This window comes from Pimephales promelas, chromosome 11, assembly GCF_988280905.1.
Source record: "Pimephales promelas chromosome 11, fPimPro1.hap1.1, whole genome shotgun sequence".
Classification (NCBI taxonomy): domain Eukaryota; kingdom Metazoa; phylum Chordata; class Actinopteri; order Cypriniformes; family Leuciscidae; genus Pimephales; species Pimephales promelas.
Genome location: NC_142779.1, coordinates 3,410,399 through 3,423,827, shown reverse-complemented (window position 1 = coordinate 3,423,827; position 13,429 = coordinate 3,410,399). Strand labels below are relative to the sequence as shown.

Here is a 13,429-nt window from a genome sequence, read left to right as displayed (position 1 = left end):
AAATATAAATTAAAATTTATTTTAGCTTTATTTCACTTACTGGAATTTTTTTAGTTTTTGTTTTAGTGAACAGTAACAACGTTGTTTATTTCTAGATAAAATGTCAACTATCTTGTATTAATATACAAAATAGACAAAGCTGCCTAACTATGTTTAACTGTTGTCATGAGCAATTGGTTGTGCTTAAAATAAAAAAGTAGACTTATATTATTCCTGTTTTCATACTTGCATATTCATTATCATGCAAAGCATCAAATAGAAACCCTAGGACTTTATACAGGGGTCAAAACATACGGTATTTTTAAAACTATTATTGTCTTTTTCGCAAACAATTTTGAAATGTTGTCTTCTGGGTAATGCCAGTGCTGACAGTAATTCCTGTCCCAGTTAAAACAAATGCTGTGTGAATTGGGCTGAAGACTTGAATATGGTATTTAAGACTCGTATTTTGTAATTTTAAAATGTGTAATTACAGTTATTCTCATGTGAAATGAATGAATTGAACAAGGCACTTTCATTGTATATTCAGAGTGTTTGTGTTTGCCCTAGACTGTCGGTCTGAACATAATGCTCGAGCCGCCAGTGACCAGTGATGCCGACGAGGAGGAGGACGGTATGACAGACCTGCGCCCGGAGGTGACGGGGCTGATCTGGAGTCAGGATCTCAGGGTGCAGGAGGTCCGGCGTCTGCTCCAGAGCTCCAGACCCGTCCGGGTCAATGTGCCCCACCTGCCTGAAGTCAGTGACCATGAGTACATTGAGGAGAAAGAGAACAAGTGAGCAAGCTCAGTCTGACACTCTTAAAAATAAAGTCCTGTACAGGTTATAGTGATGCACTGATGGGGAAATTTGTGCCCGATACCGATAACCGATATTAAAGGAGTAGTTCACTTTAAAAAAAACTTTTGCGGATAATTTACTCACCCCCATGTCATCCAAGTTGTCCACGTCTTTCTTTCTTCAGTCGAAAAGAAATTAAGGTTTTTGATGAAAACATTCCAGGATTTTTCTCCATATAATGGACTTCAATGGGGTCCAAACGGTGCAAGGTCCAAATGAGAGTTTCAGTGCCGCTTCAAAGGGCTTTAAACGACACCAGACGATGAATAAGGGTCTTATCAAGCGAAACGATCGCTCATTTAAAAAAAAAAAAAAAAAACTTTAGGTTTTATAAGCACAAATGCTCGCCTTGCTCTGTTCTGTGATTAGCGTTCGTGACTCTACTGTTCGAACTCGTTCATCAAAATTAACAAATCTTTTTTAGAGTCATCTGGTTCATTCAATGAACGAAATGAACGTAATGACTCGAAAAAAGATTCATTCATTTTGATGAGCGCTACAAAATCAGACATTCATTTTTTCAACTCGAAACATTTTATTTGACTCCCTAGACTCTTCCCAGGCTTACCGACCTTGACTACAGAAAGAAGCATTATTCACGAGTTGTTTTCCACAGCATTTGTAGATTAAAACTTGAAACATGAGAGGGTGACAAAAAAGAGATAAAAGGGACAATATATCTGAGTCTTCTACCAAGAGTGTGATGGAAGGATCTCGGTAGTTATCTAGTTATCTGGCTATGACTTCATGCGCACTTCTTCACTCTTCAAATACATAACCCTTTAGCCTTTATATAAGCAATATACAGTGTTTATTGACTAAAGAAAACGCTGTACTTATTCAAAGAAGTAGTTCTTTATTTACCCTTGGATTACAAACAGGCAGGGTTTATGAGGTTGTACAGACATTTTTTGATTATTCAATGAAGTTACGATGTATACTAACAAGCTTTTTTAATAATTTTCATTGGTTAAATGTTTGCAAAACCCACATACAGGCATCAAGGGTGACCAATTAATGCATTAAAGAAAAAGGACAACATATATAGAGAGAGGGTAGGATAGGTTTCTGCCCAACAGTGACGTTATGGAAATCTTTAAAAAAAAAAAATTAACATTGCTCTTATTTTTGTTGCAGACTGCTACAGTTGTGCCAGCGCACCATGTCTCTACCGGTGGGCCGAGGACTCTTCACACTCTTCTCATACCACCCTGTGCCAACCGAACCACTCCCTGTGCCCAAACTCAACCTGACTGGTACTCTCATAAACCACCACCCATGCTTTGAAGTTTTCTAATGAATACTTTTACAGCGCTACCAAGACCCTGTTGAATTTCATTGCCAGTATCTGTGCCCAGAAGATGCAAATTTCCAACCCTTCCCACCACAGCGTTATATCTTTCACTCTATCTTCAACGATTTCATGTCAGTTAAAGAGAAAACGTTTTCCCAGGACCCTTAGTGGTATTCTTCATATGTATACCCAGACCTCCAATGCTCTGTTAACCACTCTCAAAAATACATTTAGGCCTAATTTAAGACATATATTTGAATTGCATATACAATTTTCATCCATTTTGGATGTAAAACTTGAAATGCATATTGGTCAAATCAAACGGGTAAGATGTTTTGAAAAAAACTGCATGGTTTATTTTTTAACTATTTGCATGCATTCGATTTTTTTGTTGTTGTTGTTGTAGTGTATAATCATATTTTCAAAATGCATTTATTCAGTTGTGGAGCAAGCAATAGGCCTATTAATTTAGTCAAAATATATGAGATTTAAACAAAGTTAATGTATTGATGATAAACCAGTCCCTCCAGGATTTCACGATTTTTTTGTGTGATTTTTGCGATCAAAATGACTGATTTTGTGGTGGTAATTTCCAAAAATGTGTGAAAAAATTAGCGATTTATATTTAACATTTACCATAATAGTATTCAGTCCTTCCAGAAAAACACTGAGTTTTTTTTTGTGATTGTTGCGGGCAAAAATTGATTGATTATGCGGCCAGTTTTCTTTAAAAATGCGATGGAATATGTGGGATATTTATGCAATTTTACGCGATGAAATTGCTGGAATTTACAAAAATTGAGGGAACTTGCAAAAATTGCGGTTTGATGAAAAAGAGAAAAAAAGTGATTCCCCCAACATCCTGTTAATATAAGAGTCATTTCTTATTACTTCCTTTGATAAACAAGCATACTACATCATAGAAAGTGCTGGGAATATTTAATTTCTCATCTTGTTTTATTTCAGACTGTAAGAGTGTAAATAAGGTGTGGCCCCTTTAAGAGCTGCGCGCTCCCTGTTGAACTGTCGAACACCCCATGTGTGCGGGTAATTTCTGTTTGATGCTACTACTTTTATCTTATGTTGTTTATTAAGTAACGATGTGACAGTAGAACGTTCGACAGACAGTTATACGAGTTCGATTTGTGAGACGTCAATCGCCTCCGTGAGTCTGTCTGGCGTCGCGTAATTGCGTCACTTCATAACGTTCCCATGGAAACGGGGAAATGGCTGCTCTTATGTGAAGCAAACGCAACATTTTTCAACTTTCTGCTAAGATACATGTGACTTTTTTTTGCAACGAAAATGCGAGGATTATGAAATTATGCAATTACCCATATATTTTGCACGGAAATCGGCAATTTATGCGGCGAAAGTGAGGCGTATTTGAAAAAATGCGGCCCCCGCATAAATATGCGGACTTTGGCTGATTTTGCATTGAATTCAGCGATCGCATAATCGCGTTTTTCTGGAGGGACTGATAAACCTGGTTGTGTATTTAAAACACAGTTAGATTATTAGTACTATAACAGAAATCTTACCCGTTTCATTTATGTGTGACTGACACATGCATCACATTTAAGATTATTACTTTATGTTAAATCTATGTAAAACAAATGAATGGAAACACTCTTGCATTGTGATGTTGAGTTTTGCACAGAAAACTGTGAAATTTTAGTTAATGCTTTAGGGTGTCATTTTATAAGAAACCTCTTCCTCTGCAGTTTACTAGCTACTTGCTACTCACTTCCCCCTGTAAAATGCACCGTTTTTTGATGTGCTATCTTTGTTAAACCCAGGAAGCCATGCAGTATCGTAGTAACCAAACTCCCGTCTCGTTTTATCTTTTCAACCAGGCCGTGCTCCTCCCAGGAACACCATGGTGGACCTGAACAGCGGTAACATCGATGTGCCGCCCAACATGACCAGCTGGCCCAGCTTTCATAATGGAGTGGCGGCTGGTCTTAAGATCGCTCCTGCTTCCCAGGTGGAGTCTGCATGGATTGCCTACAACAAACCCAAAAGTGCTGACCTGGCTAACGAGTACGCTGGCTTCCTCATGGCCCTGGGCCTCAACGGCCACCTCACCAAACTAGCAACACTTAACATCCATGACTACCTCACCAAGGTCAGTTACAGCCTCAGATGGGAGGATGATTATATTGTGAATGAAGTTCTGACTCGGCGAATGGGCATCGGGACTAATATTATTTATAAAAACAATACTGGACCCTAGAGAGTAACATCGGCCTTGTTGCCCATGTATATATAAATGTGAATGTTCATCAATCGGAATGATTTAATTCCTATTGAAACAAAAGGCTTCCATGTAAACTTAATAATAATAATAATAAGTAATAATTTGCATATTGTCCACCCACACATTTCACTTTTTTTTGTAATAAACAACTGCAAAAATAACACCAAAATATAAGACATCCACAGATGTTCCCAATAGATAACCCAGATAACGTATCCCGTACAGCATGTGACGAAACCAAACATTCATGTGTAGCTAACAGTATGATTCACCTTAGATTACATGAGTCACCTGCCCTTATCTATAATGGAGATCTATGTGGGAATCAGGAGTTGCAGGCGATGCTAACTCTAGTGGTTATTCAGAAGAACAAAACAAGACCAATTTAGCGTAATGGCCTTCAATTGAATTGAAGAAGTTATTAGAAAAGTTGCCTTTCGCTTAATGAGAATTGGACACTCTGTGATGAAGTAGTCTCGAAGTGGGCTGGACTTAATTGAACTCCTTTTTAAAGGACAATCTCTCGTGCTAATGAACCTAGAGATCGTCGAGGCTCTTCCTGAAAACCGAAGATCTCATCTTCCTCTTCCTCCTCCTCCCCTAATTCTCTTATCTCGCCATTCTTAGCATTGGAGCTGTCAGGTTTGCATGTTTTCTGGGGTTTTTGCTCTCATCCTGTTGTTTTTCTCACATGAAAGTCAAACGTAGAGCTGAGTTTCATTCTGACAGTTCACAGGGCAGTAACGTGTGCTGCTCTCTCATTTCCAGTCAGGCCAGGCTTTGTTGATACTTTCTGTGGTCGCCGAGCATATCTGTAATCTATAAGCTATATCAAGCCTTTAGCTAGTTTGGTGTTTACACTGCCCGCTCACACTGAGATCTGCGGCCAGGCTTTCTAGACTCTGATAGTACTCCTGCCTTTTTACAAGAATCTGCCAGAAAAACATCCTGTTTTACTTCATGCACATGCAAAAATGAATGAATGAGAGCGGTTTTAATGAATGAATAAAGTGCTAATGTCAGTCCCGAGGTCGCATAGCTCACTGCAAGTTCATTCTTTGCTTGATTGGAGAGAGTGGCCTAAAATGGTGCTCATTCGGTTTTGGGAGCGTATTATATTTATATTACTAATTAATGAAATATAGGATTAGGGTTGTGCCGATAGACGATAGTATCGTGTATCGACGATAGTCTGACATATCGCCGATGGCAGATGCCTTTGACGATATCAATACGATAATTGGCTCGTTTTACCATAATTTATTAAATTATTATTATTAGGCCTATTATTATTATTATAAATCTAGTATTGTTATTAAATGAATATTTGGAACTACAATTAATTTGCCTTGCCTAAATTTACAACGACATCACCTCATAACAATTGCAACAACACACGCACTAATGAGGACTCCTCTAAGAGAATGTTTTTAAAACAGACTAAAAAACATCCCACATCAAAATTCAATCGCAAGGTGATCCATTCACAAATTATCAAGTGTGCTCGTTTTAACAGACGCAAAATTCAATTTCCTACAGATCCAAGATGAAAACGGCATCGTTGTTCGTCAGTATTTGTTTCTGTAACACATTAACAAAACGTTTAATGACACTAACACTAAAAACAATACAATTACTAAATAGTATTAATAATAATATCACTAAAATAGTATTATTACCGTTATCATCGTCGTCTCTGAGGGAACGCGGCGTTAATGCAGATGCCGAAAGCAGTCCGTTTTTACTTTCACTTTCAGAGATTGAGCGCGTTTACATGCGACGACGTTCTTAACCTGATTATGTTGAATAAACTTGACAATGCATGTGGTCATTAACGTTTCCTTTATCAGAGTCAAGTCATAAGTATAAGTATAAACCGATCGACTCAGCTAGACGTTTGGCCCTTGCTCTTGTTTCTATCGGCATTTAAAACACATTAACCCGCGTACTTCGTGCTTACTGAAGTGCGCAGAGAGCGCACTGGTAGGGGGGCACATATCGCAAACTCCGACTCTTTCTGACCCAAGAAATTATTAAAACGTGTTTTCATCTCGTGCAGAAATAGACCAAAATCCTGCATGTAATGGCATGAGAATAGGCTAATGTGTCCGTAAATTTCCCGTTGACAAACAAAAGGATTAGGATCTCTTTTTTTTACTTCACTATACCAGGAAATAACCTGATCCTATTAATAAACACTCCACCTTTGCTAGCAAAATAGAAAAAAGATTCTCGTATATAAAACGAAGTAGGCTAATAAAACAAGCAAATTAATGAGTAGGCTGAATAATCAAGTTAATAATCAAATAAGTTAGCCCCGCCCCCTCACGATAATATCGTGTATCGCCGATCTCACAGGCTGACGATAGGACGATATGAAAATGGAGCATATCGCCCAACACTATATAGGATTATTATAATGTGGGCTATGTTGCAACAAATGAACATGTTATGATGACATCTTGTCTCCTCTGACTCAGGGTCACGAAATGACAAGTATCGGGCTGTTGCTGGGTGTTTCTGCTGCTAAACTGGGCACCATGGACATGTCCATCACTCGTCTGCTAAGCATCCACATCCCGGCACTGCTGCCGCCCACCTCCACCGAGCTCGACGTGCCTCACAGTGTGCAAGTGGCCGCTGTGGTCGGCATCGGTCTGGTTTATCAGGGCACCGGTCACCGGCACAATGCAGAAGTGTTGCTGGCAGAGATCGGTTAGTATGCGTGTTCAGAGCTGATAATCTTGAATGGGCACAAATGAGAACGAGTATTAAAGGGATATTCCACTTTTTTGGAAATAGGCTCATTTTACCACTCCCCCAGAGTTAAACAGTTGGGTTTTACCGTTTCCGAATCCATTCAGCTGATTTTTTGATATTTAGAAGAATATCAGTAACCAGACAGTTTCTGGTCTCATTGACTTCCATAGTGTATTTTTTTCCTACTATGGAAGTCAATGAGACCAGAAACTGTCTAGTTACTGATATTTTTCTAAATATCCAAAAATCGGCTGAATTGATTCGAAAACGGTAAAACTCAAGTTGTAAAATGAGCCTATTTCCAAAAAAAAGTGGAGTATCCCTTTAAGATAATAGTTTTATATCTGAGACTGTAACAGCTGTGTGTCCTTCCCAAGGACGTCCACCGGGTCCTGAGATGGAGTACTGTACGGATAGGGAGTCGTACTCTTTAGCAGCCGGACTGGCGCTTGGTATGGTCTGCCTCGGGGTGAGTGTGTTTCCTAAGCATTTACTGAACGTTATCTTGAATGCTCAGCAACAACAGAAACGATAAATCCCTAAATGATCCATTTGCACCAAATAAAATGAACGCAAAGTATCATTATTGTCTTCGATTATGTGCAGTGTGTACTTGGATTGGGCGATGTCTATCAATTTGACATCAGACGATGTCTATAGTGAAACATCGCGATGGACGATGATATCGGGAGGGAGTCGGGGGAGGGGGTATTTTCGTAACTTTCTCATAATTTTCACAACATATTTTCCTCTATATCTTATCAGCAATTTCGAATTCGGCACGCTCTGCAGCAGCTGAGCACAGAGCGAGTCTATGGAGCGAATGTACAGTGATAACCACATAATATTTATTTTAGGTTACAGACATTTAAAAACCAGTATATATATATAATATATAATAGCAAGTTTGTAAAATACACAATGGTGTCTATGGAAGCAGAAATAACAACCCATTCAAATATTTGACGACGGTTTTTATTCATATCAGAGAGACACAGTTTAAATGATTAGAAAGTCAACTCTATTTTTCTGGGCCACTTACTTTCATGTATTTCGGGAGAAACTGATGAATTCCCGCACTGTAATACATTCAACAGACAGAAATGTCTGATCTGCGGCCCAAACACGGTGCCCATCTCACGTTACAGATCAAGATTTTTTTTCTTTTTTTTTTTAAACGACAAAACAGACTCACTTGCACATTTGAGAATCGGAATATAAGATAGTTCATCATGAAATGTTAAGCAAGTCACAAGTTAAGCAAATATTTCGAAATAAAAGCGCTAAATGTGCAATAGAGCGCTATTTTGGCGGTGGTGAATCACATTCCAAGCATACGCGTCACCATGAAAAACAGATGTCTGTCAGCCATGATATCGTCCATCGGCCCAACCCTAGTGTGTACATACCAATGTGTGTTTCTAAAAAGTCAATGTCAAATTTGTTGGAATTTTAAGCGCATTGCAGTGGATAAAAACGAAACTTCAGGAAACAACAGTGACGCATGTAGTAGACAGTTGGTGCGTCCCAATTCATGTACTTGTGCATAATTCTGTGATGCACTTAATTAACCAAAAAATATATATACTGTAAGTGTGGAATGTTGGACACTTCTTTCACTCAACCATTGCATCTTTAATTACGTAACGGAGGGGGAGGAGTTGAATGAAAAAACAACCTTATGAAGTTCATACACTAAACAGATTTGTATTGAGTACATAGTGTAGAGTGCGTCATTTGGGACGCAACTAGTCATGAGGACTAAAAAAGGTCAACAGTGAATATTGACAATAAATATAGACAATAGTACAAAGAGTAAAAACAGAATTGACAGTTAAACATGTAGGTAATGAATACATACAGAGTTGCAGCGGTGGGATATGTTTGACTTGTAAGAACTAAGTAAATAATTTGTATATATATATATGAAGTTATTACTGTTATTAAGTAAATATAACGTATACTGTACAGTATTGCACAGAAATTATGTCAGGGCTCAACATAAAAAAAAATCCCCACTGGCCCCCGGGGCCAGTAGATCAGAGTTTTGCTGGCCCCTTCTATATTTTGACTGGCCCAGAAAGAAATACAAGGAAAATCACTTTTACATTAAACTGTATTTATTGTATACATTAAGATTAATCAAAACAGTGAAGGAAGTTCAGGAATTAAGAGAGAGACCCGGGACACATACAAAAAATAACCTAATTTTAGCGTCCAGTAGATTATTTGTCAATACCTGCTCTCTCCTCATCTCGATCACTCTCTCTCTTTTTCCCTCAGTCTCCTCATCTTACTTATTAAAGCTAAAGTATTCATTCAAGAGCAGTGAGTGATTTTCTTTTTGCCTTTAGTTGTTTGATTCGCAGTAATGTCGCAATCGTCCGCATATTAGACTGCTTCCCCTTTAAGAACGAGTGCAGATGTAAGTCTACTACTGATGCACCATATTTTCTCCCAACTATTTCCACAACTGCGCCCATTTTAGACATAAACTGTTTAAGTGAATCTCCAAGCCAGTCATTTTGACACATTTTTGTGTACATTTGATCGTTTAGACGCGCACATGAAGCCCAAAGTATATACTTATCTCGTTGCGGTCAGTTTCGCAGCGTGCACCACATCGGGAACAGCATCTCTTGCGCTTTTTGTGTTTTTAATAGCTCTTTTTATTATTAAACGCGCCCCGCAATTTAGCAACAGAAGTGACTGCATTTTACAACAATCATCGATCGTGCTGATTCTGTATTAAAGTTTGAGTTAAGGAGAAATGACAGCGTGCTACTGTACTGCTGTGATGGTAAGGACATTGCGCTAGACAGAATGCAGGTTTTAATGGTTTTACCTCAAATATATTCTATAATCTTTGGAAGCTGAAATCTAAAATAAAATCATATTATTATATCACAGATCTAAAGTGTATAACTTGAATGTTTAGTTCTGTCCTCCGTCAGGTGTTGTGCGCGCTGTGGCACCGCGTGAGATCTCTCTCTCTCTCTCTCTCTCTCTCTCTCTCTCTCTCTCTCCCCCTCTTCTGGACTGCGCGAATAGCAAAATGCATCACAGACAAATGGTTTAATTTTATTATATATAGGCCTAGACATGGCTGGCGACTCAGCGAGATGGTTAATTTTTTTTATAGCAATAATAAATGATAGCCTACATGTAGGCTATTTCTCCAGCGACAGCAATAACAATAACGTCCGAGCTTATCGATACAGCGGTCTTTCAAAATTCAGTCCCGTTTAATACCGAGTACCCATCCATCCCTAGCAGGTGTACTGTGTTTTCCATGACTCTAGGAATGTCCAGCCTCGTAGCTCTTTGGCATTTTAACATTGACACTCTTCGCGCCACACTGTGTATGACGTTTGCTGTTTGTTTTGCTGATCGCCAGTTACTGGCCCGCGCGGGCAAGTGACAGGCCAATCAACTAGCCCGACATACTCTTTTACTGGCCCCGGGCCATCGGGCCATTGCTTATGTTGAGCCCTGCTTATGTAATAGAAAAGATGTTATGTTAGAGTGATGTTATTGATGCGTTTGTTTCCACTTTAAGCAGGATAGATTCTGATTGGCTGTAATTTTTTTATCATTAATCAGCTGAAAAAAAAAATTCTGAAAGTGATTCCAATGATATATTTTCTCTGTGCCGTTATCATTATAGTTGTGTCGTATACTTTGCTATTCTTTTATTTTTAGAACTATATCTGGGAGATGCACGATACTAAATTTCTCCGCCGATACCGATAGTTTGATTTTTCTCTTAAGAAATCAAATTTTGTACAATACTTTAATTTTAAAGGTTAAAATTAACAACAGAGCCCAAACTATTATATTCAGATGCTATTTATTTTCGGATATAATAAAAACTGAAATATTTGTATACAACTCAGTTGCACATAATTTCATAAACACTCGTTTTCATGACAAATGTTTTTAAACATACACTAACAGTAAATAATCTCCACTCTAGTGTTTTTTTTTTAATTGCTAACTAATGAACTGTGAACGTTGAATAACTTTCCTAAGGTAAATGCAATGTTACATATAGCTGTTGCAATATGCAATGCAATGTTACATATAGCTGTTGTAATATGCAATGCAATGTTTTGACGTCTCTCCGCGGTTGAAACACAGATTGAGTGATTACATGAGTCATGATTAATTTTGGTAAGTTGTACACTGTATCTTTCAACATACTTTTTAATATTGATGCATGTTTTTTCATGCTAAAACTTGTGTTAAAGTGGAAGAAAAGACTTAAACTGACTGGGGCACTACAGCGATCTGTAATATCTGATATTTAAGTGCATCAAAACACCATTTATTGTTTGACTTTCGTAATAAAATGGACAAAAGGGAAAATCCACGGCTCTGGCTTGAACTACGGGCGCTTCATACGGTCCAACAAAACCTGCTTTTATGTCCCTGACTGTTGATGTGTTATTGTCATGTTAACTTTGACACCCTGAATTTCAACAAGAGATTTTCTTCACACACAGTATTTCAGAGTAATACACAGAGTTTCAGTCTGACACATTTTACCGCCCCCTATTGATTGTCATGATATAATCGGCCCTGATCTTCGGCTGTTTTTAAACAAAAGCAAAAAATAATTGCTTTTTTTGAGGCGATACAGATTATTGGCTGTGTATGCCTAATATCTGGTTATAGTTACTGTCCTTGGTGTGGTAGTGCACTATTAGGAGTTAGTATTTATAAAAAAAAAACATGCTAGCTCATTCATGTGTGTATTTATGAGAGATGGGAAGCGTTATTCCCAGTTATTCCCACGCTTACCCAGCTGTTTGCTCTCTACTTCTCTGCAGCACGGCAGTAACCTGATCGGGATGACCGACCTGAACGTGCCCGAGCAGCTCTATCAGTATATGGTAGGAGGTCATCGGCGCACTCATGCTGGCATCAACAGAGAGAAACACAAGTCTCCCAGCTATCAGATCAAGGTGGAGTTTGACATTACCATCTAAGAGCACACACTCACCTAAAGGATTATTAGGAACACCTGTTCAATTTCTCATGAATGCAATTATCTAATCAACCAATCACATTGCAGTTGCTTCAATGCATTTAGGGGTGTGGTCCTGGTCAAGACAATCTCCTGGGGCCGGTTGCACCAACTGTGCGTAAGTTACAACTTAGCCTAGTTTTGACGTAAATGGGCACTAAGTTACAACTTACGCACTACTAAATATTTTTCCGTTGCACCATTAAACTTAGTTTAAACGTAACTCTACGTTCCAACTAAATATTTACGGCAGCCTCCGATCAGGAGTAACGGTCGGAATAAAATATCAGATCGATGAGCTGCATCAATAAGCTCTTCTTTTACCTGACCGACTTCATTTCTTTACACATATATGACAACTCGCTTACATTTTAAGAGAGAGGACATTATGTAAAAAGCACAAAGCCTTCCTAAACAGCCCCACTGTGTGCATCGGTACATGTTGTGCATGTCAAATATCCGTCATAATCAATAAACATAATTTCTTGTTTTTTTGTACCAATATTTGTTCATTGATGCTTATTAATTTCATTTCAAATACAGTTTCTGAATGTTATTCATATATAAAAACACTTATGTTATTCATGATCAAGTATCGTATTGAATGGCAACTTATTTTTACCGTTAGTAACGTGAGGCGTTCACGGCATTTCCACACAACTTCTGCTCACGCATTTGAAGGCTGCTATTGGTTCATCGGGGCTAAACGTCATATTATGCGACCACGCATTACTTTACGGTAGTGCTGTAGCGGCGCGTCGATTATTCGACGTCAAAATTGCGTCGACGTCATATTTTTGCGTCGACGCTTCTTTATTTATTTATTTTTTGCATGTTCCCGGCGGTACAGCTTGCCACACTCACGTGGGAGACCGAAACATTTCAGAATAGAGGACAAAGACAACTTGAAGTGAATGTGCTATCCATTGAATGAATCACAGTAAACAAACCCTTAAGAAAAGAAAATTGCAATTTAGATGCGCAAACTGGGTGCCGGTGTGGTGAGACGTACAAGCTTGGGCAGATTCGGCTTGATGTCGCTTCCGGATGCGGCGCCGGGCGCGCTGTTACAAAAAAAGGCGTACACACAGCCAGCCACAGTCTTGAGTCTTCCTGGTCTTGCGCACCCAACGCGTCATTTTTGCCGTGCGCACATTCGCGCTCGTGCGGACGTGTCGAGTACAAACAAGGCTTTACTCCGTGTCAGCACGCGCTCTGATCAGTAGGTGCACAAACCTCTCCCGAT

At 38.8% G+C, this 13,429-nt stretch overlaps 1 protein-coding gene across 3 annotated transcripts in view; it reads left to right on the top strand.

Moving 5' to 3' along the window:
* Positions 1 to 13,429, top strand: part of anapc1 (anaphase promoting complex subunit 1) — an 80,572-nt gene that overhangs the window by 41,543 nt on the left and 25,600 nt on the right. For all 3 annotated transcript variants that reach the window (XM_039672296.2, XM_089116761.1, XM_039672295.2), the window contains exons 26-31: positions 550 to 776; positions 1,978 to 2,096; positions 3,991 to 4,262; positions 6,875 to 7,109; positions 7,532 to 7,623; positions 11,987 to 12,121. In XM_039672296.2, coding sequence (XP_039528230.2) covers positions 550 to 776; positions 1,978 to 2,096; positions 3,991 to 4,262; positions 6,875 to 7,109; positions 7,532 to 7,623; positions 11,987 to 12,121 — 1,080 coding nt within the window. The remainder of the gene's footprint in view (positions 1 to 549; positions 777 to 1,977; positions 2,097 to 3,990; positions 4,263 to 6,874; positions 7,110 to 7,531; positions 7,624 to 11,986; positions 12,122 to 13,429) is intronic.